This window comes from Balaenoptera ricei, chromosome 6 (assembly GCF_028023285.1).
Source record: "Balaenoptera ricei isolate mBalRic1 chromosome 6, mBalRic1.hap2, whole genome shotgun sequence".
Taxonomy (NCBI): domain Eukaryota; kingdom Metazoa; phylum Chordata; class Mammalia; order Artiodactyla; family Balaenopteridae; genus Balaenoptera; species Balaenoptera ricei.
In genome coordinates, this window is record NC_082644.1 from 71,575,704 (window position 1) to 71,602,600 (window position 26,897).

General features: G+C 41.0%; 1 protein-coding gene across 2 annotated transcripts in view; it reads right to left on the reverse strand.

Moving 5' to 3' along the window:
- Positions 1-26,897, reverse strand: part of DOCK8 (dedicator of cytokinesis 8) — a 222,933-nt gene that overhangs the window by 46,236 nt on the left and 149,800 nt on the right. For both annotated transcript variants that reach the window (XM_059924847.1, XM_059924848.1), the window contains exons 23-29: positions 26,566-26,661; positions 22,700-22,795; positions 16,339-16,488; positions 14,434-14,547; positions 7,854-8,009; positions 5,901-6,040; positions 106-275 (exon numbers count right to left, since the gene is read on the reverse strand). In XM_059924847.1, coding sequence (XP_059780830.1) covers positions 106-275; positions 5,901-6,040; positions 7,854-8,009; positions 14,434-14,547; positions 16,339-16,488; positions 22,700-22,795; positions 26,566-26,661 — 922 coding nt within the window. The remainder of the gene's footprint in view (positions 1-105; positions 276-5,900; positions 6,041-7,853; positions 8,010-14,433; positions 14,548-16,338; positions 16,489-22,699; positions 22,796-26,565; positions 26,662-26,897) is intronic.

Genomic DNA, 26,897 nt, shown 5'->3' on the forward strand with positions numbered 1-26,897 from the left:
ACACAAACATATCAGCACTGGAGCTAGTAACAGAAACCTCATTTTAGTGGGGCATTTGGCAAGACCTCCCATCAATCTAAAGAAGGAAACAGAAGGCATTGTTACCTGTAAAGTCACAGAGCTGAGGCAAAGCATCCAAAATGATACCAACCAAAGGCAGGTAGAGGGCAGCAACTTTGACCTTCACCTCTGGTTTGACACAACGCGGGTCCAGGTCGTGAGAACTGAGCAGGCTGTGGATGGCACTGACAGCTTTCCTTTGCACTTTGCTGATCCTGTTGGCACCACACAAAAAGCCAAAGGTTATAGTGAAGCGAGGTTGACCAGAATGCTCCTAAACAATGGGGTGACGACGTGAAAACCAAGCAAAGTAGGGTAGAGGCATACAGAATCCAGAGACAAACTGCCTGTGTTCTAGTCCTGGCTCTGCTGTTAGCATGATGTTTAAAGTTCATCATGTTGTAGAATCAGTACTTCATTCCTTTTTATTGTTGAATAATATTCCATTGCATAGTCAGATCACATTTTATTTATTCATTCATCAATTGATGGACATTTGGGTTGTTTCTATTTTTTGGCTATTATGAATTATGAACGCTGCTATGAATATTTGTGTATAAGTTTTTGTGTGGTTATAGGTTTTTTATTTCTCTTGGGTATCTACCTGAGGGTGGAATTACTGGATCATCTGGTAACTCTATATTTAACCTTTAGAGGAACCACCAAACTGCTCTCAACAGTGGCTACATCACTTTACGTTCCCACTAGCAGTATATGAAGGTTCTATTTTCTCTTTGCCAACACTTGTTATTATCTATCTTTTGTATTACAGCCACCCTAGTGGGTATGAAGGTGCTAGGAACTGAATGTTTGTGACCTGCCTCCCAAATTCATATGTTGAAACCTAATTCCTAATGTGATGGTATCTGGAGGTGGGGCCTTTGGGAGGGCTTTAGGTCATGACAGCAGAGCCCTCATGAATGAGATTACTGCCTTTATAAAAGAGACCCCAGAGAGCTCCCTTGCCCCCTTCTGCCATGGGGGTGACACAGCAAGATGGCCATCTGTGAACTAGGGAGTGGGTCCTCACAAGACACTGAATCTGCCAGCTCCTTGATCTTGAACTTCCCAGCCTCCAGAACTGTGAGAAATAAATTTCTGTGGTTTATAAGCCACCTATTCTATGATATTTTTGTTATAGCAGCCTAAAGGAGCTAAGACAGAAGGGGTATTTAACTAGTTTTGATATACATTTCCCTGATGGCTAATTATGTTGAAAACCTTTTCATGTACTTATTGGTCATAGCTTCATTGGAGAAATGTCTATTCTGATCCTTTGCCCTTTAAAAAACTGAGTTATTTGTTCTTTTATTATTGAGTTGTAAGATTTAAAAAATATATTTTAGATACAAATCCCTTATTAGATCTATGATTTGCAAATATTTTCTCCCATTCTGTTTGGAGTCTTTTCACTTTCTTAATGATGTCCTATAAAGCAAAGAAGTTTCCATTTTAATGAAGTCTAACTTATCTCTTTTGCTGGGTGTATTTTTTATGTCAGATCTAAGAGACTACTGCCTAATCAAATTTCATGAAGATTACCCTTAAGATTTCACCTAAGAGTTTTATAGTTTTAACACTTACAATTCGGTCTTTCATCTATTTTGAGTTAACTTTTGTATATGGTGTGAGATAGGGGTCCAACTTCATTCTTTTGGATGTGGATATCCAGTTTTCCCAGCACCATTTGTTGAAAACACTATTTTTTCGCCATTGATTTTTTTCGCACTCTTGTTAAACAATCAGTTGACTATAAATGTAAGGATTCATTTATAGACTCAATTCAATTTCATTAATTTACATAGATCTATCTTTATGTCATAACCACACAGTCTTGACTACTTTTGCTTTGTAGTAAGTTTTGAAATTGGGACATGTGAGTCCTCCAATTTTGTTCTTCTTTTGCAGGATTGTTTTGGCTATATTGGAGTCCCTCGAATTTCCACATGAATTTTAGTATCAGCCTGTCAATTTCTGTAAGGGCCAGCTGGAATGTTGAGAGGAATTGCACTGAATTTGTAGATCAATTTAGGGAGTATTGCCATCTTAACAATATTAAATTTTCTGATCCATGAATACGTCATGCCTCTCAATTTATTTAGATCTCTCTATTTCTTTCTAAAGTGTTTTGTAGTTTTCAGTGTACAAGTCTTGTACTTCTTTTGTTAAATTTATTCCTAAGAATTTTACTCTTTTGATGCTACTTTAAGTGGAATGTTTTTTTTTGAATTTCATATTGTTCATTTCAGGGGTATAGAAATAGTTAGTTTTTGTATATTGATCTTATACCCTGCAACCTTGCTGAACTCACTTATTACCTTTTTTTTTTTTAACAGTAGGTCCTTGTTGGTTATTTTAAATATAGCAGTATGTACACATCAATCCCAAACTCCCAGTCTATCCCTCCCTCCCACCCTTCCTCCCAGTAACCATAAGTTCATTCTCTAAGTCCGTGAGTTGCTTATTACCTTTAATAGTTCTTTTAGTGGGTTCTTTAGGATTTTCTATAAACAAATCATGTCATCTGTGAATAGAGATAGCTTTACTTCTTCCTTTCTGATATGGATGCCTTTTATTTCATTTTTTTGTCTAACTTCTCTGAGTAGAACTTCCAGTACAATGTTGAATAGAAGAAGCAAGAGTGGACATTCTTGTCTTGCTCCTGACCTTAGAAGGAAAGTATTCAGTTTTTCACCAATAAGTATGATGTTAGCTGTGGGTTTTTCACAGATGCCTTTATCAGGTTGGGGAAATTCTCATATATTCCTAAAGGGTATGTGAAGTGTCTTTTTTCAGGAAGAGTTAATGGATTTTGTCAAATGCTTTTTTTTCAAACTTTTTATTTTATATTGGAGTATAGTTGATTAACAATGTTGTGATAGTTTCAGGTGTAGAGCAAAGTGATTCAGTTATACATATATCTATTCTTTTTCAAATTATTTTCCCATTTAGGTTGTTACATAATATTGAGCAGAGTTCCCTGTGCTATATATATAGTAGGTCCTTGTTGGTTATCCATTTTAAATATAGCAGTGTGTACATGTCAATCCCAAACTCCCCAGCTATCCCTTCCCCCCACCCTTCCCCCCTAGTAACCACAAGTTGGTTCTCTAAGTCTGGGAGTCTGTTTCTGTTTTGTAAATAATTTCATTTGTATCGTTTCTTTTTAGATTTTGCATATAAGCGATATCATACGATATTTCTCTTTCTCTGTCTGACTTACTTCACTCAGTATTTATTCACCTGTTGAGATGACTGAGTGGGTTTTATCCTTTATTCTCTTCATATAATGTATTGCATCAACTGATTTTCAGATGCTAAACCAATCTTGCATTCCTTGGATAAATCCTACCTAGCCATGGTGTACAATCCTTTTTATATGTTGTTGGGTGCAGTCTGCCAGTATTTTTTGAGGATATTTATATCAATATTCATATTTGTCTGCAGTTCTCTCTTGATGTCTTTGTCTGCTTTTGCCATCAGGGTATCGTTGGTTTTATAGGATGAGCTGGGATGTGTTCTCTCCTCTTCTATTTTTTTGGAAGAGTGTGTGAAGGATTGGAATTAATTCTTTAAACATTTGGTAGCATAACACAAAGATGCTAGATAATTTCCACATTCTTGAAAACCACTACGGATTTAATGATATGTGGATGTTTGTGGATACCCCAGGTAAGGGGGGTTCCAGAGAGATCCATTAGAAACTAGACCTGTGGCTCCTTTTCAGGAGTTCAGGTATTGAGATGTGTCCCACTGGTCTTGCGCCTCATATGGGCAGGTGTTGGTGAGTCTACTAATTACAATGGCAGCAAAAGGAAGTGCTGATCAAAAGGAAATATTGTCAAAGGATAAGATGTTTCTGAGATTTTTGCCCACATGGTAAAGTCCGTGATGGTATTTTTAATGACTCTCCAGGAGAGTAACTGACAATGCCGCAATCAGGGATTACTGTGTTGCCAAAGGAGTGACACTCTTAATTAGTTTCCTCTGGGGGGTAGAAAAGGTACCTTGTGTGTATTTGTGTGTGTGTGTGTGTGTGTGTGTACATGTGTGAAGAATGTAGCTACCTGATTGAATATAATCACATCATGGCTTCTGAACATACTCTACTCTGTTGCTAGTATTTAAAATAACAGCAACAATTTTAGGAGGAATCAAAACAGATGTAAAGGCTGTTTCCCTAGACATTTCACTAGAAGAGAAATGGAAAATAGAAACTACCGTTTATGAAAATACTGAAGAGTACTTTTAGAAATCACGTAAGTCCGTGCTATTAAAGGACAATTAAGACAAAGCGTGTGTGTGTGTGTGTGTGTGTGTGTGTGTGTGTGTGTATGAAGGCAATTTTCTTTGTGCATAATCCTCCTTCTCAGCACCTTTCAGCATATTTGTCAGGGCACTTTGTGTTGCTGTGGAAATTTATGTTAGCTACAGAGTAGAAAGTTCTACTGAGAAAATTGAGAGGAGTTTAGTTAGGGTTGAGAGAAGACGACGCAATTGAAGCCTTGGAAAATGAAGCTCTCTAAGGATACACTTGGCACCTGAATTTCTGGAAGGAGGCAGAATCCAGAGCTAAGAACATCAGACTTTCCTCAATGACCTGCTGGGCGACAGAGACCTACATTCACTTAGGCAGTATCAGTATGAGCAAAGCGGTTAGGACACATTTGTTACTGAAGTTACACAATCTTGTGCTCCTGCAATTGTTTCATACAAGGATGTCCTGTTTTTGTCATAAAATTATAAGCACTTCGAGAGAACTTGAGAATTTCCAATTAGACAAGAATCTATAACATACAGCCATGCTGCCATTAGTCAGCATACTCTATTCCAGAAAGTTCTTTAGCAGAGGAGGGAAGAATGTAGGCATTGTAGGAGTAGGTTCCCAGGCAGGGAGATGATGTGGTATAGGAGGGTGGGCCCTGAGGAGGGACTCTCAAGACCATGGCTCTAGACTTGGCTCTGCTATGTAGCTTTTGGCAAGTTCCTTCAATTCTGTGGGCCTCATGTGAACACCAAAAGGCCTGAACCTAAATTACTTTCCAATCCTAAGGCTCCTTGGATTTGAGCCCCTGAATGGTGAGCTCTCTGGGGGCAGGGGATTTTGTCTGTTTTGTGCATTGAAATATCTCTGATATATTCCAACACTCAACTATGTCTGCCCCATGGTAGGCATTCAGTAATTGCTGAATGGAACGTGTAGTATTGTGGAAGGCATTGTCTGCTTCTGTCCAGTCAGGTCTGATCCTTTGGGCTTACGGAGCAGAGGAAAAGAAGGAAAGAACGGAAGTCCCAGTTCATTGACTTCAAGTCCAGATATTGCCACGTGCCTATAGGTGATCAGGCTTATAAGCAGTGAAAGAATGTGTAAGCCCTGGGCCTGTGGCCTCTCTCTTAGACTGGGAAGGTCTTTTTGCAAGAAACCTAATCTGGACACGGGCAACTACCTTCTCATCAGTGGCCACTTCCTTTGTCAGCACGGATCCAAATGGCACCTAGCTGCTGCCTCTGTGTGCACACCTCACCCAAGGCATGCACTAAAAATAGTTCTCCTGTTTCTACGGAGCTCACGAATCAAGCATCCCTGGGAAACCTAGTAGAATTGGAAACTTCCTCTCAGAGAATAGGAGGTTGAAAAGAGCTATTTTATGGTTTCTCTCCCTACGCCATGCCTTTCCACATTCCTATAGCAGCATTTTCTCTAAACGTGGCTGCTTCTACTCTTTGGAACTGGTCAATGGCAGAGATTTTCGCCAAGCAAGAGAGGCTGAACTGCAAACTTTAGTAAGGAGCACCTTTTTTTTTTTCTTTGTGTTCCATTATAAATGTCTGAAACATACCCTTCCCCTTCGGCATCCAGGGCGGCGGCCAGCTCGGTAAAGAGAAGCCCAGTGAGGAAGTGCTGCTGGCGGTACTCTGGTGTCAGATCAAACATGCTGGCAATCTTCTGGTCCTGGAAACTGGAGCAGGAGCTGGAGTTCTATAGAAATGCAAGGAGCAGTTCTATGAGTGACAAGAACTGGAATTAAAATCATGATGGCTAGTATTTATTGAGCACATGCTATGGCCAGGCTCTGTAGGCACGATGCAGTGAAGCAGGTACCGCTTGTGTCCCCATGTGACAGATGAAGAAACTGAGACTTAGAGCGTTCACTCTGCTTTCCCAGCAAAGAGGATTAAAATCCTAGGATCACATTTGGACAGGGAAATGGGGACTCTATCCAATGCTATGGCTGTGAGCAGGTGATTCCTCTGTAACAAACTGCCACCTTTATTTAAGGCTCCTGTTACACTTCTGAATATGGCTTATATACATTGTCTGAATTTTGCTGGCCTGGAAACCAGAAGCAGCGTCAGGCAGGGAAGTGTCAGATTGACCAGTGCTGGGCAATTCCTGTGTTCTTATCTTGGGGGCATACTTTATATGTCACTAGGAGAATCCAAAATGTCTCTGGAAAGCCTTTCCAGTTTGGCGAGGCTGGGGCAGTCAGAAGGGGAATGTGGGAGAGGACCCAGGGCAGAGCTGGCACGTCTGCAACAGCTGCTTGTCAGTCAGCTCTTTCCCAATTCACAGGAAGATGGTCATGCAGTGCACATTTGGCATGAATGGCTAAGAGTTTAAAAAAAATTATTAAGACAAGCCTTCTCCTTTGGGCTAGTATTCAAGGAATATGCATCAGAAAGAAAACCTAAGAAGAAGAAATCTTGCCTGCTGCTCTGAGCTACTCTGATTTGTTCCCTATAAATGGAATGTGACTATTAAACAGCATTTCTTTAAAGTTTTTCTAGAGGACACTAGTCCCCCGAATCATCGATGGAGGAAAAAAAAAAAAGATTTCCAGAGTCCAGTCATATTGGGAATCACTGCTTATCATACACAGCCTCCCATTTCCTCTCCCACCCCATAGGCATTTATAATTTATATGAACAAGTTAAGAGACTCTTGGATGGCCTACAGCAAAGAAACCTGTTAACACAGGGTTTTCAAAATGGATTTGTCTTTGGAATTCTGTATTCGCATAATACCTCTTAACATCCTGTAGAATCTGGGGCCCACCAAACTTAACCTGCAAAATATTGTTCTACAAAAAAAGATAGGCCATGTCAGTCAAAGCCTCATCTCTAAATTTTAATACAAGTGTTACTCTTCTGGGCTGATGAAGAAAAAGACTTGTTAGAAATACACTCTCTATAAAACAGAACATTTGATTAGTTTACAATGAGATCTTTTTAGTGTTTCAAGAGCTAAATTATCTGGAATATGATTCAAGGTGGAATCATCCTGTGCTGAATTCCATTCTAAAGCAGAATCAGCAGAAAGTTCTAGGATCGTTCAAAGATATAATATCCATGTTAAAAACCACTACTAGATCATTTGGGAATCAATATAAAGGAAGCTGCCATTTCTTAAATTTTATGGTGTTGAGGTTTAGGAAAAGGGAAGTGAGCAAAGGAGACTGTCAAGCTAGAGTGGAAAGATGATTGTCAGACAAAGGAAGATCTGTGACTTTTCTATGAATTACACATTTTTCATAGTGCATATGGATTCCTTGCTCTACTTGGCCTCAGCAGGGATCCTTGGACCTAGGAAGAAAACAATCACGTAGCTTGTAAATGATTACTTAGATGGCACAATTATGGGTAGCATACTTGTGTGTATCTGGATCAACTGATCTGGCTTGAATAGCTCAATTTTTCTTCTAATTGAGAAGACCAATCTTTACAGGAATAAATGACTAAGCTAAGCTATTTCAATGAAATAGCTTAAACAATTTTTTCAGTTAGCCGATTACCTGGGAAGATATGGAGGGGCAGGGAGACGCTGGGGCAGTATCAGTATTCATAAAGAAGAGGTTCAGATTGAGGTAATGTTCGTGGCTGCAGAGAATTCTCAGGAACTCTAGCCTCATGGAAATGAGCGTTGGAAGGTTGTTGAGCTTGGCTGACAGCTGGGAAGAAAAATGAGAAGAGAAGAGGTGTTTAAGGTGAATGGGGTTGAGGTTGACAGACACAAAAATATCCTTTCTCCCCAGATTAAGGCAATCAATCGAATAAAAACGAATGGGACAGGGCAACAGATGGCAAAGTCTGCATTACCGGGAGGCCCAGTAAATTTTCATCCATTACTGTTCCCTTTAATGATTCTAGTCTAACAGCTGTCTGAAATGAGGATGCGATTCCCACCCTTGTCAAATCTCTAATACCATGGCAAGCCTGTGTTAAAAATAATCTGGAGGTATGTCTTCAGTGTAACACAATATAATTTCACAAAAATCCCACTGTGTCTGAGAAACTAAATGAAAGCAGTTGACCCTACATGGGCCCACACAAAGCTAATGGAATAGGACTGGATGACTTCAATGCCACAAGTGTTCTTTTGTGGTTTCTAATTAAAGGTCCCCCTGGGAAGTTCTCAAACCAGTTCCCTAGATGAAGGCATCAAATTACTTAGAAAAGTATGTAGTCCCTGCATAACAGCCAAGGAGTTTGCCCCAGAGTGGGAGAGGAGGAAGTGGAGGAGAAAGAAAGAGAAAGCTGGAAGAGGTTCCAGGAAAAATCTTGCCTTAAACAAACCAACCCTGAAATAAGCAATGAAAAGCTGGCAAAGGTGACAGTCTGGAAGAGATCTCTTGCTTCCCTCAGGTAGGTTGACAACTGAAGGACCGAGACTCTATGGGCTGTGACTCAGAGACAGCTTCTCTTAAGGCAAAGTAAAGAAAGGAGGGTCTTGATGGACCTTCTACCTCTCAATATATCATTATAAATACTCTGCTGCCGCAGCACAGGAAACCAAGCATCTCATCCTTACACATGCCCATGCTTCCTCTTCATGCACTTTAAGAGCAGTTTTATAAACTATACAATTTAAATGAGCACATATTTTCAGCCATTTTAGGAAAAGCCATTGTGTTACGGCATTTTGCCTATAGAATCTGTAGTTAGACAGTTACTGGAAACAAATGAACACCATTATGTATTATAGAATAAACAGAATATATGACTTCTGTGTAAAAACATTTACCAGAACCCGTACTCTTGTCAATGTGCATTACTGGCTGATTTTGGACCAATGGGGACACCAGCAAATTGAACTGATTAGAACTCTGTCTTATGCCCATCACTTAATGGCCACTCACAAAGTTGTTGGGTCAAGCCAGCTAATAGAATTTGAAAGCACAAGATTTTTTAACATTTGAATAAGCCTGTTTTAGATGTTTTATTTAAATTATTCTTTTTTTTTAACATCTTTATTGGAGTATAATTGCTTTACAATGGTGTGTTAGTTTCTGCTGTATTACAAAGTGAATCAGCTATACATATACATACATCCCCATGTCTCCTTCCTCTTGTGTCTCCCTCTCACCCTCCCTATCCCACCCTTCTAGGTGGACACAAAGCACTGAGCTGATCTCCCTGTGCTATGTGGCTGCTTCCCACTAGCTATCTGTTTTCCATTTGGTAGTGGATATATGTCCATGCCACTCTCTCACTTTGTCCCAGCTTACCCTTCCCTCTCCCTGTGTCCTCAAGTCCATTCTCTACATCTGTGTCTTTATTCTGTCCTGACCCTAGGTTCTTCAGAACCCTTTTTTTTTTCGATTCCATATATATGTGTTAGTATACGGTATTTGTTTTTTTCTTTCTGACTTACTTCACTCTGTATGACAGTCTCTAGGTCCATCCACCTCACTACAAATAACTCAATTTCGTTTCTTTTTATGGCTGAGTAATATCCCATTGTATATATGTGCCACATCTTCTTTATCCATTCATCTATTGATGGACACTTAGGTTGCTTCCATGTCCTGGCTATTGTAAACAGAGCTGCAATGAACATTGTGGTACATGTATCTTTTTGAACTATGGTTTTCTCAGGGTATATTGCCAGTAGTGGGATTGCTGGGTCGTATGGTAGTTCTACTTTCAGTTTTTTAAGGAACCTCCATACTGTTCTCCATAGTGGCTGTATCAATTTACATTCCCACCAACAGTGTAAGAGGGTTCCCTTTTCTCCACACCCTCTCCAGCATTTATTGTTTGTAGATTTTTGGATGATGGCCATTCTGACCGGTGTGAGGTGATACCTCATTGTGGTTTTGATTTGCATTTCTCTAATGACTAGTGATGTTGAGCATCCTTTCATGTGTTTGTTGGCACTCTGTATATCTTCTTTGGAGAAATGTCTATTTAGGTCTTCTGCCCAGTTTTGGATTGGGTTGTTTGTTTTTTTGATATTGAGCTGCATAAGCTGCTTGTATATTTTGGAGATTAATCCTTTGTCAGTTGCTTCATTTGCAAATATTTTCTCCCATTCTGAGGGTTGTCTTTTCGTCTTGCTTATGGTTTCCCTTGCTGTGCAAAAGCTTTTAACTTTCATTAGGTTCCATTTGTTTATTTTTGTTTTTATTTCCATTACTCTAGGAGGTGGGTCAAAAAGGATCTTGCTGTGATTTATGTCATAGAGTATTCTGTCTATGCTTTCCTCTAAGAGTTTTATAGTGTCTGGTCTTACATTTAGGTCTTTAATCCATTTTGAGTTTATTATTGTGTATGGTGTTAGAGAGTGCTCTAATTTTATTCTTTTACATGTAGCTCTCCACTTTTTCCAGCACCACTTATTGAAGAGGCTGTCTTTTCTCCATTGTATATTCTTGCCTCCTTTATCAAAGATAACATGATCATATGTGCATGGGTTTATCTCTGGGCTTTCTATCCTGTTTCTATCCATTGATCTATATTTCTGTTTTTGTGCCAGTACCATACTGTCTTGATTACTGTAGCTTTGTAGTATAGTCTGAAGTCAGAGAGCCTGATTCCCACAGCTATGTTTTTCTTTCTCAAGATTGCTTTGGCTATTCAGGGTCTTTTGTGTTTCCATATAAATTGTGAAATTTTTTGTTCTAGTTCTGTGAAAAATGCCATTGGTAGTTTGAGAGGGATTGCACTGAATCTGTAGATTGCTTTGGGCAGTATAGTCATTTTCCCAATGTTGATTCTTCCAATCCAAGAACATGGTATATCTCTCCATCTGTTTGTATCATCTATAATTTCTTTCATCAGTGTCTTATAGTTTTCTGCATACAGGTCTTTTGTCTCCTTAGGTAGGTTTATTCCTAGGTATTTTATTCATTTTGTTGCTATGGTAAATGGGAATGTTTCCTTAATTTCTCTTTCAGATTTTTCATCATTAGTGTATAGGAATGCAAGAGACTTCTGTGCATTAATTTTCTATCCTGCTACTTTACCAAATTCATTGATTAGCTCTTGTAGTTTTCTGGTAGCATCTTAAGGATTCTCTATGTATAATATCATGTCATCTGCAAACAGTGACAGTTTTACTACTTCTTTTCCGATTTGGATTCCTTTTATTTCTTTTTCTTCTCTGATTGCTGTAGCTAAAACTTCCAAAACTATGTTAAATAATAGTGGTGAGAGTGGGCAACCTTGTCTTATTCCTGATCTTAGTGGAAATCGTTTCAGTTTTTCACCATTGAGAAGGATGTTGGCTGTGGGTTTGTCATATATGGCCTTGTCATATATGGCCTTTATTATGTTGAGGTAAGTTCCCTCTATGCCTACTGTCTGGAGGGTTTTTATCATAAATGGGTGTTGAATTTTGTTGAAAGCTTTTTCTGCCTCTATTGAGATGATCATATGGTTTTTAGTCTTCAGTTTGTTAATATGGTGTATCACATTGATTGATTTGCGTATAGTGAAGAATCCTTGCATTCCTGGGATAAACCCCACTTGATCATGGTGTATGATCCTTCTAATGTGCTGCTGGATTCTGTTTGCTAGAATTTTGTTGAGGATTTTTGCATCTATGTTCATCAGTTATATTGGACTGTAGTTTTCTTTTTTGTGACATCTCTGTCTGGTTTTGGTATCAGGGTGATGGTGGCCTCGTAGAATGAGTTTGGGAGTGTTCCTCTCTCTGCTATATTTTGGAAGAGTTTGAGAAGGAGGGATGTTAGTTCTTCTCTAAATGTTTGATAGAATTTGCCTGTGAAGCCATCTGGTCCTGGGCTTTTGTTTGTTGGAAGATTTCTAATCACAGTTTCAATTTCAGTGCTTGTGATTGGTCTGTTTATATTTTCTATGAAAGCACAAGATATTTGCATTTGAAAGAAGACCACATTGTGGCCATCTTTCATAGGTCCCTTGAAACTTCCATGAAGACAGAAATTTCAAAAATAATTTTAGCAATGTTTAGGAAAGAGTAAAGTGCAGTCCCCAAAACATCCTTTGCAAAGGTCAGGACCCAAAGCAGTAGCCTCGGTGGCCCAGTTTTCACAAGGATCTTGCTAAGTCAGTTTAGCCAGAATCCCTCACCCTTGATATCTGATCACTCTTGAGATCTGACCAAATTCCTCATCCCTCACCATCCCCCAGGTGGTATATGATCACCTGGCCTGCCTTCAGCAAAATCCTGTTAGGTTAGTTTGGCCAGAATTCTTCGTTTACCCCTGATGTTTCCTCTTAGTAATTTTTCATCCACTGACTATTCCTACCCTGTTCCTTGGCTATAAATTGACATTTTTCCTGTTGTATTCAGAGTTGAACACAATCTCTCTCCCCTACTGAAAAACTGTGGTGCAGTGGTCCCTACACCTATCACGATGGACCTGAATAAAGTCTGCCTTACAGTTTACCACGTGTCATGGATAAATTTTTTCTTTAACAGAGGCTAACCCTGGGCTTATAGTGGTGTTCCAGTATCTCCTTTCCATATATTCAACTTCAAGTTTTGAAAAACATATTAATTTATATTTGCAATTCATCCAGTGACCTGCCATCCTAAACACCTGAGAGGGATGGCAAAGAGAAATGGCACATTCCTCCACCACTCCAATCTGGTGGGATAGGGACAGAAGATCAATGCAGGGTCAGGAGGTCAGGCTGCACAAGATGTTGGTGCTCTGGGACTTCTGATGTTTCTTTAGGATTCGCTTTTTATAAGTCATCTTCCGTATTAGGAGTCTCTTTAGAATAGTCATGGTCTTTTTAGTGGGGAGACAAGATCCTTTTATTTTACAGATGAGGAAATGAGACCCATAGAAATGTAATGACTTATCTAAGGTCACTAATTTCTTAGATAAGAAATTTAATGACTTATCTAAGGTACAGAGTAATTAACCTACTGTACCTCGAGTTAGGTAGCCATGGCTCTTTCTTCCCTGGAGAAGTTACATAACTCCTCTAAATTTCAGTCTTATAATCTGCAAAATGTTGACAATGACACCTTGCAAGGATCAAATGATACAATTTCTATAAAGTGCTTAACACAGTGCTTTGTCCAGGGGTGGAAGAAACCAGGGGTGGTGACAGTGATGGTGATGGTGGAGGTGGTGGGTGGTGATACTGGTGGCAGTGAAGACAGTGGTGGCGGGTAGTGATGTTAGTGGCAAGGACAGTGGTGGTGGTCCTAAAGTAGGAATATGGAAGGAAAGGAGCAGCAGCAATAATAACTGCTACTTACATTTCTATTGTTGGGATAGTTTGAGGAGGATAGAGAACAAAAGAAGAATTCCATTTGAAAAATCTGGGGCACTGATAAGATGCTCCTGGATTATAAAATACGGTCGGCCCTCTGTATCCACAGTTTCTGTATCCATGGGTACAACCAACTGAGGATTGAAAAATATTCAGAAAAAAAAATTCCAGAAAATTCCAAAAAGCAAACCTTGAATTTGTACTGGCAACTAGTTATATAGCATTTATATTATACTTGATATTATAAGTAATCCAGAGATGATTTAAAGTATGTGGGAGGATGTGTGAAAATTATTTGCAAATACTATGCTATTTTATAGAAGGGACTTGAGGATCCATGAATTTTGGTATCCTTGGGGGAGCTGGGGAGGGGTCTTGGAAATAATCCTCTACAGATACACCAGAGGACAGTATTTGCTTCGTGCCAGGTCAAATTCAGTCTCTTTGATTTTACCAGGGTTCTTTAATGTCAGAATTTCACAACTACAATTTAATTAATTACCCTGATATGAGAAAAGAGACCTCATATTTTCAATTCTATACCTGGTCAAAGACTGAATGCTACAGTCATGTAATTTCTGTTAAATGTTAAATTGAAGAAAGCAGCTCATATCACTAACAAATTTCAATTCCCATAGATTAACTTGTTGGCTCTTCTGTGCTGGGTTGGTAAATGCTTCAGAAATCCACACAAACCAGTGTGTCTACAGACATCCATGGCACAAAACAAATGACCTGAAGAAAATACCACAAAACCCAGAATGTACAAGAGTCAAGTTGTCTAACTTGGCAATGAACAAAAGAGCATACCATGGCAATGAGCATCACATCAGAGGGAAGGAACCAGAACAACAGGGCTGGGTCTGAGAGAACACTCACCTGGTTGCAATAATGTTTGATGAGGTTAAACACAAAGCCACGATCCATGAGTGAGAGGAGGTCATACAAGAAGAAAGCCAGGCTGATGTTGACCTTTTCCGCCTGTTCAATTTCCTTAAAAACAAACATACAAACACCCACATCATTTGGTGGTAAACCCTGGTCATAAACTCCCAGGTCTCTGATGGGAAAGTTGGGAGAGGTAGGTCCTATTAAAAACATAGCCAGTGTCCCTCTGGAAGATACTGAGCAAAGCAGGTAACCCTGCAAAACTATAGTAAATATAATTTAGAACTTAACTGATGCCATGAGTGTTGAATGAAGTAATTCCTTATCTACTATTAATATTTAGATACATTTCCTTCGAGGCTTTTTTTCCTACGTGCATATTTATTTGTATATAATTGAGCTCATTCTCTATCTACAACAGGGTCCTGAATTTATTCATTCAACATTATACTATGAACATTTTCCCACATTCTGGTTTCTCATATTTCTTATATTTCTTTATATTGCTCTACTATAATTTATTCAATTCTGGTAACTATTGTTTTGGCAAAAAGTAACTTGAAATGTATTCACTATCTTCAATGAGATAGATTCTTAATTTGTAAGGATTGTTGCAGAAAATCTAATCAGGAAAAAAGAACCAGTTTTTACTTAAGGATTTTTTTTTTCTCCAATTAGACAGCATTCCCAGCCTAAGAGAGGTCAGAGTCATACATGGTAAACTCTTGCATGAATTGAGGCCATGGTTTTGTTTGTATTACTTCTCAGTGCTCATATTTATGAGGGATTTTCACAGCACTTCAGAGCAATTGGGGATTCACTTTTTCATGTTTATGTCCTTTATTCTCAGAATTATAAATCAATTTGCTCTGACACTATTGAAAATATGATTTTAAAATATTTTCCTCTTATTATCATGTACAGTTTGCAAATTCAGGCCAAGCTGACCAGCCACTGGCATGGATGGAGACTTGGTAGTTTCCACAGTTACCACGGAGTGGCAAGTCCTCATGCTTTCAGCAACTTCCACATGGACCGCTCCTTAAGAAACTGAATATTCTGGGCTTGGAATCTTCAGTCTTGACTTTGCTGCTAGCTGTGTGACTTTTGGAAAATTTATCAACCTCACTGTGCCTCATTTTTCATGCCTGCCGAAATGGAGACACCATTGCCGCTCTCACAAAGTTTGCCATAAGAAATAACCAAATGGAAATTTCTTCTCCTGAGTACAGGAGAAGTATGCTACCCGTAGTATTTGTATGCTACCATACAAATACTTCTCCTGAGTATTTGTATGGTGGCATACAAATTCTTCATAATGATAAAGTTATTAATAATGATCACTGCTGCTTCAAATTTTATAGAATTTTAAATTCTGCTTCAAATTTTAGAATTTTGTTTTATTTCATTTTACATATTTTTTTACTTTCTACTTTGAAATAATTTCATACTTAAGGAAAAGGTGCAATAATAGTAAAAAGAACTCCTTTAACTACATGCATCAATACTCGACATTTCGCTACATTTGCTTTATCATTCTCTCTGCATATACAATTTTTTTTCTGAACCATTTGAGAGTAGGTTGCAAATATCATGCCCATTTACCTCATAATACTTCAGGGTATATTTCCTAAGAATAAGAATATTATCTCTCGTAGCTACATTGATACAATAATTTAAACTATTGCAATTCCATATTGTAATTTCTTGCTAGCAGTCCCCAGCCCCACCCCAGGGTCCTGTCCAGTATAACATACTGCATTTAGTTGTCATGCAGTATGTTAGTTACATTTTAATTACTGTTTTAAGATGATGCTTATTTTTCTTTGATTATGAAAATAACATATGCCCAAGGTAAAAAATTTCAGAAAGTAAAGAGTAAAATGACACAGTTACCCTCTGAGGTTTTACTAAAAGGGCTGCAATCTCCGAGGTGACCACATTAACAATAGTAGTTATGTCATCTTTGAAACGGTCGGAAAAACGAGTCCTCCGAAAATTGTCCCGTTTGTCCATGTTATGTACATACTGGGCCATGCTTTTCACCTGCAGAGAAGATAGGGGAAATGTCAATGTGGAAACTGGTGACCTGCTTGTACACTGTGGAAAAGGGGAAAAGCCTGGAAGAAAAGCTCATTAACAGTGGACTTTCTAACACTCCATCTGTGCTGGTGGTTGCCCAAGCAGGCTCTGATCTGAAAAATGCTCCTGACACCCGGATGGTTACCATGGTGGCAGGAGATGGGAAGGGTGCCCCCTTCTTGACCCCAAGTCAAGGGGCTCCCTTCTTGCTGCTGACAAAGCCAGGGAGCTTAATTCTTTAGCTGCGGTGTCACAAGACTCCCCTTCTCTCAACTGGGAAGGCAGACCTAGACTGGGCCCCTACGGACACTGAGGCACCACTCTATCATGGCACACAACACATTCCAGAAAGTGGAACTGTTTATGAGACTGTTTTTGTTGTGAACTGAAGTAATTTCTGTCTCTGAAACTACAGGAAGGAGAACAAGAGAGAAATGGTCCTCTTATGTCAAGTTTCCACTTGAACAGGAGAACAGTTTTTCCAGAAACAATGCTATAGTACGCTAGCTGGAAACTTAACCACTGCTTGGAACATTACCTCTAGGAGAAATTATTTTCTGAGTTTTATACGACTAGCTTGCTAAATATACATATATATGTATACATTTATATTATATAATTATATATTTAAAATACATATTTAATGTATATGTAGTTTAAATAAAAACCTATCTATCAATCAGTGATTGTCTGTATTATGACTAATACAATACCAGCTCAATGCCTAACCCAATTTTAAGTCAAAATCATGCTTATTTTTTGGACTTCTTCCTGGGCTAGGAGATCATGGGTCAATACACCCCCTTTTGATACAGCCTGACGTTGCATCTTGTTGGAAGCTACTCAGAGCTATTAGGAACAGTCTGATGGGAAAGGCTGGGAGCGGCTGTGGTCAGGTGCCGACCCCTTCCATAAATGTGTCCACACTAGTCTGAGAGTCACTGCATAAAGAAATGGCCCTGGAACCTAAACCACCCACACTGGCCTGAAGGTGACCCACTAGGTCAGGGCTGGAAGAAGAGGGGACAAAGACACTGTATAGGAAAATGACTTTCACTCCCAAGAGCGCTAACAGCGGATTTCTGTTTCTAAGAATGCAGGGGTGGCAATATTTTTAGCACTGAGATAAACAGAGATTAACAAAAACAAAACAAAACACAGAAGAGGTAAATTAAGAAGTGAAAACATACAGATAGGTAAATGTGTTTTCTGTGTTCAGATAATGCCACAGCCAGTTTGGGGAAGACCTAAGAACATAAAATCCTGAAGCCCAGGGTAAGAACCACAGTTTCTCTTCACAGTAGAGTCCTTCTTGGCTCAGGACACACTAAAGTGTCTGTACCCCACAGAGTCACATGTACTTGATGGAAGACCTGAATGAGAGATGTGAACTGGACCCAATATTTGTCTGACAAAACGCCTCTCTCACTATGATCCTAACAAAGGACCGAGGAAGACGAGGCCCCTTTGTTTAGAGCTACCTGCTCCTGATTCCCTGCTGCCTAACCCACCCCAGCACCGGGCTTTTAGAACTCACTGTTGTGTTCGGCTCCTGCCTGCTGAGTTTGGCCATCCTACAAACAAATAGATAATCCTCACAATACCATACTTCCAGCTATTGGCCTCTTGCCAGACTGTCAGCTACTTGCCAACTACTATGTTCTTTGCATCTCAAGAGAGGAACACCCAGTAGAAATAGTAGTGGAGACTTGGTCCGTTATTTGTAGGGTGGGGTAAGGCAGGAAAATATTTTCCTCCATATTGGCCTCTGTGACCCATTCAAAGCTGGGATACCAAGAACCCCTTGGTGTAGAACTTCATGTCCTGGGTAAACTGGGTCACCATTTACCTCTGGATCCCCAAAGTCTGGCTCAGCAGTTTCTAGAAGCATGGGGATTTATTCATTAGCAAGTGTGAAATCTGCCCAAGGATTGTGTTCAACAGCTCTGATGCCAAAGTGGTTGTTCATTAGCACGTGGGCATTAATACAACTAAAGGGTGTTAAATTGCCCAGGTTGTTGGCTAAGCCCAAGGAGGCTGTAGTTCCTTTCTCCTCAAGCTTCTTGGGAAAAAAAATGTTTGGGTTTTGAAACAACTTCCTAGGCATCTGTAAGGCAAATGCAAAAGCAATGCGTGGAGGACTGGGCGTCCTGTTTGGGTCCAAGATCGGTTTCCTTGCAAAGTTCTGGCTGGGGCTGAAAGTTTCCATTCGCCTCCAAATGCAAACTCCAGCTCCCTTTCTTGCCCTTCTCCATCTATCTCTGAGCCCTGGGAAGCTGATCCCTATAGACTACATCATTCAGGACTCCTTGAACTTAGGCTTCTGGTTGGACCTGGCCAATGGGAGGCACCATCAGGGGACCAGTGGGCGGGAGAAGAGTGGTCCAGGTACACATGCACTCCACTGCCCTCAGCCCTGTGCAGCGTGCTTCTGGCAGTGGCAGTGTTTCTCTAAGATGCCAGCTCCTTGTCACGTGGACCCTCTTCTCTGCCTCAGCTTTCTCTTGCCCCCAGTTACACTATTCCATACCCTTACTTCTTTAGGGCTAGGAGAGAGAAAGGCTTCCAGCACCTCCTGCTCCCAGGGTGCCTCACCAACCCTTATCTGCTCCTGTAACCTGGCACATACCCTGGGCAAAGTCCCTTTGATAAATGCTTTTCAGTTAACCCTTTTGAGCAACGCCAACACTGTCCTGCGAGGACCCTGACAGACTTAGTTATAACCTGCAGAGCCCTGGGCGACTGAGTAGTCAGTATCCTGGGTGATCTGCATGTTAACCAACCCCCTCCAAGCACTCGTATCAGTAGGACTTTCTTTCCAGCTTCTGCATCTGTTTACCAGAAAGGACTCCTAGAGGAAGGAGGGCTATCAGCTTTAGCTTTTGCTTTCTTCCCTGAGCCTACTGAGTCCTAGTAAATAAATGTGCAAGATCAAAAGCAATTTTCACCTGTTCCATGGTTCTCAGATCCCTGCAGTTAGGGGCACTGAAGTGGTACTGATGAAATCTTTGGCGGACCTGGAGACTTCTCCTTACGGCCTCCACCCTTCCTCCAACCCCATCTGTAAACTGGGGATGATGGAAAGCTCCGGCCTGAGGGTCGTCTGAGGATTCAACCAGATGATGCTTACATTGCTTACAAGGGCGCCTAGCATGTATATAGATGCTCAACACATTTTAGGTGTTATTATTTTCCCTTCCTTGGGGATGCCAGCTGTCACTGGTATTATATGAAGGACAGAGTATCATTACATTTGCAGAGAATGCAAACTTGCCTTTGAAAGAGAGCTCTAAGATGCCACGAGGAGCCATTTAGGGCTAGCAATGCTGAGTTCATGCCGACTGAGAATGGGATAGTGATTGCAGCACTCCATTAAAGTTGACTTCGGAATACAAAGGTTTCGCATGTTGTTAATACGTTAGGCTAAGAAAATGTTTTGTAACTTTAAGCTTCCAAGGAGAAGCAAAATGGCAGAGGAACAGAATTTGGACTAGAGCATTTCGGAACTGAGGCCCTGCCCCTCCCTGGCTGAGAGGGCTGGGCAAACCCCTACTTAGCCTCAGGGTCCTGTGTTTGCACAGGGGATAACTGCTCACGATAGAGCTTATAATACATAGCTACTAAATAAGATCTAAGAATGATTAGGTGAAGTGTGTGCAAATGTGTGCAGGTGTGTGAGTAAATGACATGAAACATCTTTGAACTGAGATACTGCTTTCCTTTGGGACTCTCTTCTAAGAGATTCCACAATGTCAAAGTGAGTTTTTGCGTCATGTCTTTTAAAATTTGCAATATGGCAGATCAACTCAGTTGAAGATTATTTATATGAATTATCTATAGATGGATTACCACCTGAGTCAATCTTCTTTATGGAGAAACTTGATGGTGGTAGGTAGGATGGGTACATAGAAACAGGATGTACCGGGCACACAGTGGTGGTTTTGATCCTTCTCCTGCCTCAAGACCGAGTTTATGGCTCAGCCTCTTCCTGCCAGATTGCAAAGCTCATGTCTCACTGCTAATGCGGTTGCTCCAAGACTTGTGAGCTGCAGCCACCCACCTGAAGCAGCCTGGCTTTTAGAATGCAAACTCCTGGTGCCGGCTGCACGTAGAGACCCGTAGCTCTGTTCGGGCCTCACAGAGCGGAGGTGGTGTGGACTAGCGGGCCTTCAGCATGCTTGGGAGGCACCTGGGCAGACAGGCTCAGGCACCGCCGGCTTCCCCCTCCTCATTGCACTCAGTATTCTAGGGAGGGGCTCCAGATCTGCTTTACTCTCACTAAGCAGCACCCTAGGTGGTTCCGCTGCAGGCATCTGGGACTGTGTTTGGAAAAGACATCTCGCTAGCAATACCTTTCTCAAACGAGGGGTGGGAACTTGGGGAAACTCTAAGGGATTTGCATCCTGGATGTGCTTCTGTGGCATGGGCCTCACTTCTTTTTAACTCTGTTGCACACTACTTCCCATTTCCTCCCCAGTGTAGGTTTTATTTTTGTTTCCTTTGACCCTCTTGTCCTCTATGTCTTATTGTTCAGTACTGTTCTCTTTTACTTGGGCTTGAACTTACATAGATAAACTAGAGCTCAGGTGAAAATCCTACCATCTCTCTCAAAAAAAAATTATCCACTTTAACAGTGTCACAGTGGGGCTTCCCTGGTGGCGCAGTGGTTGAGAATCTGCCTGCTAATGCAGGGGACATGGGTTCGAGCCCTGGTCTGGGAAGATCCCACATGCCGCAGAGCAACTGGGCCCGTGAGCCACAACTACTGAGCCTGCGCGTCTGGAGCCTGTGCTCCGCAACAAGAGAGGCCGCGATAGTGAGAGGCCCGCGCACCGCGATGAAGAGTGGCCCCCGCTTGCCACAACTGGAGAAAGCCCTCGCACAGAAACGAAGACCAACACAGCCATAAATAAATAAATAAAATTTAAAAAACAAAAACAAAAAACAGTGTCACAGAGGAAAGAACCCAGTCAATACAAAGCTAACTCTATCACTAAATCTCAACCCACTCTTTATCCTCTGGATTGTTCGTATGTGCACTTTTATGTAGTTAGTGTCTGTGCTTTCATACCTTTTTCATTTAACCTCATTTCACAATGCATCTCAGTTTATCAACATGGACAAAATGCTTATTCTAGTGGCTTTATGGCAAAATCCTTTCACTTCTAGTATAAAATAGGTATTACTATTATTCTCTTCATTTTGAAATTAAAGACTATGCTGTACCTTTTACTTTTCTGCTAGAGAACAGATAGAAGTTGCAGGTAAACAGATTTACAAGTTTCATTTTTCCCCCCAACAAATATTAGTTGGTGCTTGTACGATGCCAAGCCATGTTCTGAGGCTAGAGATAAGATAATGAAGAAGATAGACCTCAATCCTAGAAATCCAATAGGCAAGAGAGAAAAACAATTACAAATTGTGATAAGTGCTAGGAAGGAAATAAAGAGGGTGTTTAAAAGGAGAGGAATAGAGTGGAAGACATATTATGGTATAAGGTGGTCAGAAAAGGCCTCTCAGAAGTGGTGACATTAAAGCTGAAACCTAAAGAACTCCCAAAATGTGTATGTATGTGGGGGGCATGAAAGGTACAGACAGAGGAAAGAATCTTAAGAAGGCTCTGAGGCTGAAAAGGTCTCAGCATCTTCAAAGGACCAAACTGGAAACAATGTGGCTGAATGAGGGGGGGGAATAGGGCCTAAGATAAGGTTAGAGATGAAGGGAAACAGAACCATCCAAGGGCTTTTTAGGCCATGGGAAAAATGTGTGCTTTATTTCCAGTACACTGAAAATCACGGAAAGGTTTTAAAGAGGGGAGTGTCATTATCTGCTTAATTTTGAGTTGCCCTGTGCAGATTGGATGGGCAGAGGGCACAAATGAATGCAGGTGGGCAAAGAGGAAGCGATTACAGACATGATGGCAGCTTGACTAGGCGGGGAGCAGTGAAGATTGGTGAGAAGCGGCAGGTGGAAGTAGATGTTCAAGGTGGAATCAGTAAGATTTGGTGGAAGATGGATGAAGGGGTGAGGGAGAGTTAAAACTGAAGGAATGATCCCAGGTTTTCTGTAGGAGCAACTCAGTAGATAAGATGTCAGTTCCTACTATGGGAAACCTCACTGCCTGTCTGCTTTTCGTGCCCTACCGAGCACAGATATAAACACGCAAGAATCTCACCAGAAGCTCAAAGAAGAACCAGGAGTACTTGAAGACTGTTTCTTTCACCATTCCAGTGCTGACCACCATCTGCAGGGCAAGCTCCTCATGGAAATGCTGGACAACAAACACAAAAACATTACACTTACGTAATGATGGTCTGTACTAGGTGCTTTATTCGCCAACCCCACTTTTCTTTTTTCCCAATTGTAATAGCTTGTTAGTATATATCCTAGATGTCTTAGACCACAGTGGATGGCAAAGTCAATGCTGACATAATCTGAGACTGGTAGGCATTTTAAGTAGGTAGGAGAAGGCTGTGTGGATCCCAAATCCCCAGAGCCACACAAACAACACAGGCAGGAGTTGCGAGGGAGGAAGGGGGCACAGCAGGAGTATATTTTTAATCCTTTCTTGAAAAGAAAAGGCAGTAGAGCATTCTGAGTCACTGGAAACCTGTGCACATGAGGCTTCTAAACCTTACTGGAGAGCTGGGTTTGAAGGAATGGCCTCGGCAGGGGAGTGAAGCTAATACATTCTATGGGGGAAGCATTCCTGGGTAGCAGTCAGAACTGAAACTCTGTTCTCTTCCTTACAGGTCCCACTGTAAACCCTCTGTGTGACCACGTGTAAGCTGTTCCTCTCCTTACCTTCAATGTTCTCATCTATAAACTCAGTTGGTAGCAGTGGTTCTCAAACTTGAATGTGCGTCAGAATCCCTTGGAGAGCTTGTTAAGAAACAAATTGCTGAGTCCACCTTCAGAGTTTCAGATTCAGCAGGTCTGGGGTGGGGCCTGAGAATTTGCATCTCTAACAAGTTCCCGGGTGATGCTGCCACGGCTGGTCCAGGGACCTCAATTAAAGAACCACTGTCTAGATGGTATTTCAACTCCCTTCTAGATGGAACAATTTTTGTTCTTATAATCCTGCTATGGCTTTGTGGGAAACGAGGTTTGGGTTTATCAGTAGATTGTCTGCATTAAAAGGCATAGGGGTAGCAGCTTGAACTCACCCAACTTCTATACTTCTTTGTCCCAGAGTCAGATGCTCCACTTTATGTCTACACTCCCTGTCAAGTTATCTGACTGTAAATGCAGCAGACAGTGATTTTTTACACCTTTTGCATCTTTCCCATTCCCTACTTTATCTGGATACTTGTTAATACTCTTGACAACAGCTTTGATGGGGAACAAGTTTAAGACTAAAGGTAGGGCAACCAACTCATCTCAGTTTGCCTAAGACTGTTTTGGACAAAAACAATGTTGCCTGTCATTTCAGTAAACAACAAATGTTGCCTGCTTATTCCAGTGAACAACAAATGTTTCCAGACCATCAAGCCATCAGCCACTGAGACCCAGATGGTGCACCCTGAGGGGAATTCAGGATGAACAAAAACAGGATACTGGCCCTAGATAGTTAAGATGCATATCTAAGGAATAATTTCAATGAGCTCAGACTCTTGCATCTTCCCATACATAGAAAAACACTAAAATCATTAACTTGAGATGTCTGTTTTTCACGAACATCTTTTGACATTCAACTACATGGGGTTTTTTTTCAGCAAAAATCCCTATATATCCTGGCTCTTCCCTTACCTCTTTGGACCAGTCCCTCAGATATCTGAGAGACTGTATCCTGGTCTATAGTCCTCGGTAATGTCCCCGAATAAAACATAATTCTCAACGTTTAGGATGTGTGTTCTTTTCAGTCAACACTGTCCTGGTCTTAAAATGGAAAGTCCTACATCCCAAGGACCCCCTAAGTCCTGGAAAAACTGAGATAGCTGGTCACCCTAACTGATGGCAAAAATGATGTCTGGGCATTTTCTGTGGATTCCATTCATTTTACAACCATAAAATCTAGAATAAATACAGATGAACTCCTTTTTTATTGCTCAGTGGGTAAGAAAGCTGAAACTACTCGAACACCCTAATATCACATCCTAGGGTACTGGTGTATGTGGAAATAACGTTTTAAAGTCAACACCCAAAGCAAAAATTGATTAGAGCAAAGCTTACCCTTGACAAAGCTTTAAATTACCCACAGTGTACAGTAGGCATGGAACACAATTTACTGATTCTTACGTACAGTAAAATTGGAGAGTTACTCAGCTAAACTAAAAGGAGACGAATGGAAAAATCTCTGTGCAGATGTCTGGGTATTCAAACTATTTACATCCCCTGATGGTTAATGGGGACGAATGGAGAATGCTGAAGTGTTTCAGCTTGTCATTGGTCCCACTTCATTCTGTCAGGCGAGTCAAACCTTTATAATCTCAATACACGTGAACACATTTGTGTGCTGTTGTGAGACATGAGGGAAGCTCTCCCACCTGGGAGAGGTGCAGGGCTGCGTGTTAATCTAGCAGGTGGTCTAAGCTTGCCCTGATGTAACTCCGCTACACCCGGATCTTCCCATTGTACGGAAGACAAGCTCCACAAGCTTCAAAGGTAACCTCTGGAAAATAGGTCAGTTTGACTGCCAGAACCTTAAGGCAAGAGGAGATTAGAAGAGGATAAGCCGCTTCTTAAAGTAATTTATGTTGCTTACCAGGCAACATTATTACAAGAACACCTTGCTCCGGAGGTTACAGAAAATAGCCAAGCAGCTAAACCCAGTTTGCTGAGCTATTAAAGAAACACACTGGTTAAACCTCCCTCTGAAATGAAATGATTCTCTTCTGGTCATTGAAATGACCAGAAACAAAATCAAAACAAGGCAAATGTGCCCAGAAGAAATCAGGCCCTGCCTGAAGCAAGCCAGGCTGTAAGCAAATCATGGTTTTTAAGAAGGAAAATGGTACTTGTAACCAGTCCCTGCAAAGCCCAAAGCTAAGATTTAAAGTAAGTGAAATATTTATTTTCAGCACCTCATGACATCTTCTTTTACTCCTCCTGTTAGAATTAACTCCTGGTACCTCTTTCCAGACAAATGGAGCCCGTATTATTGCCAAGTCTGCAGGCACTGGACCCTCCTAGGGCCTCCTCATGCCTGATCTTTCCCTCAGCCGGTCCAAAGTGAGCTGTGCTGAAGCTCATTCCCTCCATGCCTGTTTAACACATCTTTCCCAGTGGTGTGAGCTGTTGCAAAGAGCTTCCTGTGTTATCCTTCCAATCAGCATATTTACATTTTAATAGGGGTCTTGAAAGACACTCAAGACCTTAACTTAAGTAGCTACTAAAATGGTGAGACTCTTGGGTGCCTGGCAGAGGAGAAAACTCGGGGCAGACAGTTCCTTTATCCTCCACCCCTTGGACCACACATGACGTGACAACTGGAGAATCCTCTTAATATAAAGAGTTCTTTCTGACGAGCAGCTTAACAGCTTGTCAAGTCTCTGAACTCGTAGGTAAGGCTGATTGGAAAGAATTACAAGGCTTTTCATGTTTGAAATTGTATTGAAATAAATGATACCTAATTATTGCCATTCACTTTTTGAGGATGAATTGTCCCCAGCTCTCCTTTTACCAAAAAAGAAGCTAATACAGCAGTTCTCAGGTTCTCAAAGTGTGGTTCCTGGACTAGCATCAGCTGGGAACTTGTCAGAAGTGCAAATCCTTGGGCCCTACTTCACATCTACTGAATCAGAAACTCTAGGCGTAGGGCCAGCAGTCAGTTTTAACAAGCCACCCAGGTACTTCTGATGTACGGTAAGTTGGGGAACCACTGAGTTAGTAGGTAATTAGGTGGTCAAAAAATGGGGCACCTGGGACAGGGCTGCAAAAGTGTGTGTGTGTGTGTGTGTGTGTGTGTGCGCGCGCGTGTGTGTGTGCATGTGCGTGTGTGTGTTAGGAGGGCAGGAACAAGACAGGACAGTACTTGATGGCATCTATTTTCAATCATAGTGAGAGGCTGGGCAAATTATTCTCACACTGCCTGTTCAGTACCTTTTTGCTGACTGGCCTTGGGGTTGTTGTTGAACTTGGAGCATCATTATTGCCAGAGCAATAGTAGGACATCCGCATGCAGCTACGATCAGCCATCTGAAATACACAAACCATGACTCAACAGTCAACCAACAGTGGTCCCCAGAAAGATAAGCCAACGGCCTGGAAATCACAAGCTTAGAATTCATTGTTAACATATTTCTTTTTCTTTCTTTTTTTTTTTTTTCTGGTTACAAAGGTAAAACAACTGCCAAAAATAAACATAAAACAAAGCAAAGAAGGTAAATTTACACCTACTTCTACTTGCTCCTGAGATATTCACTGTTAGTTGG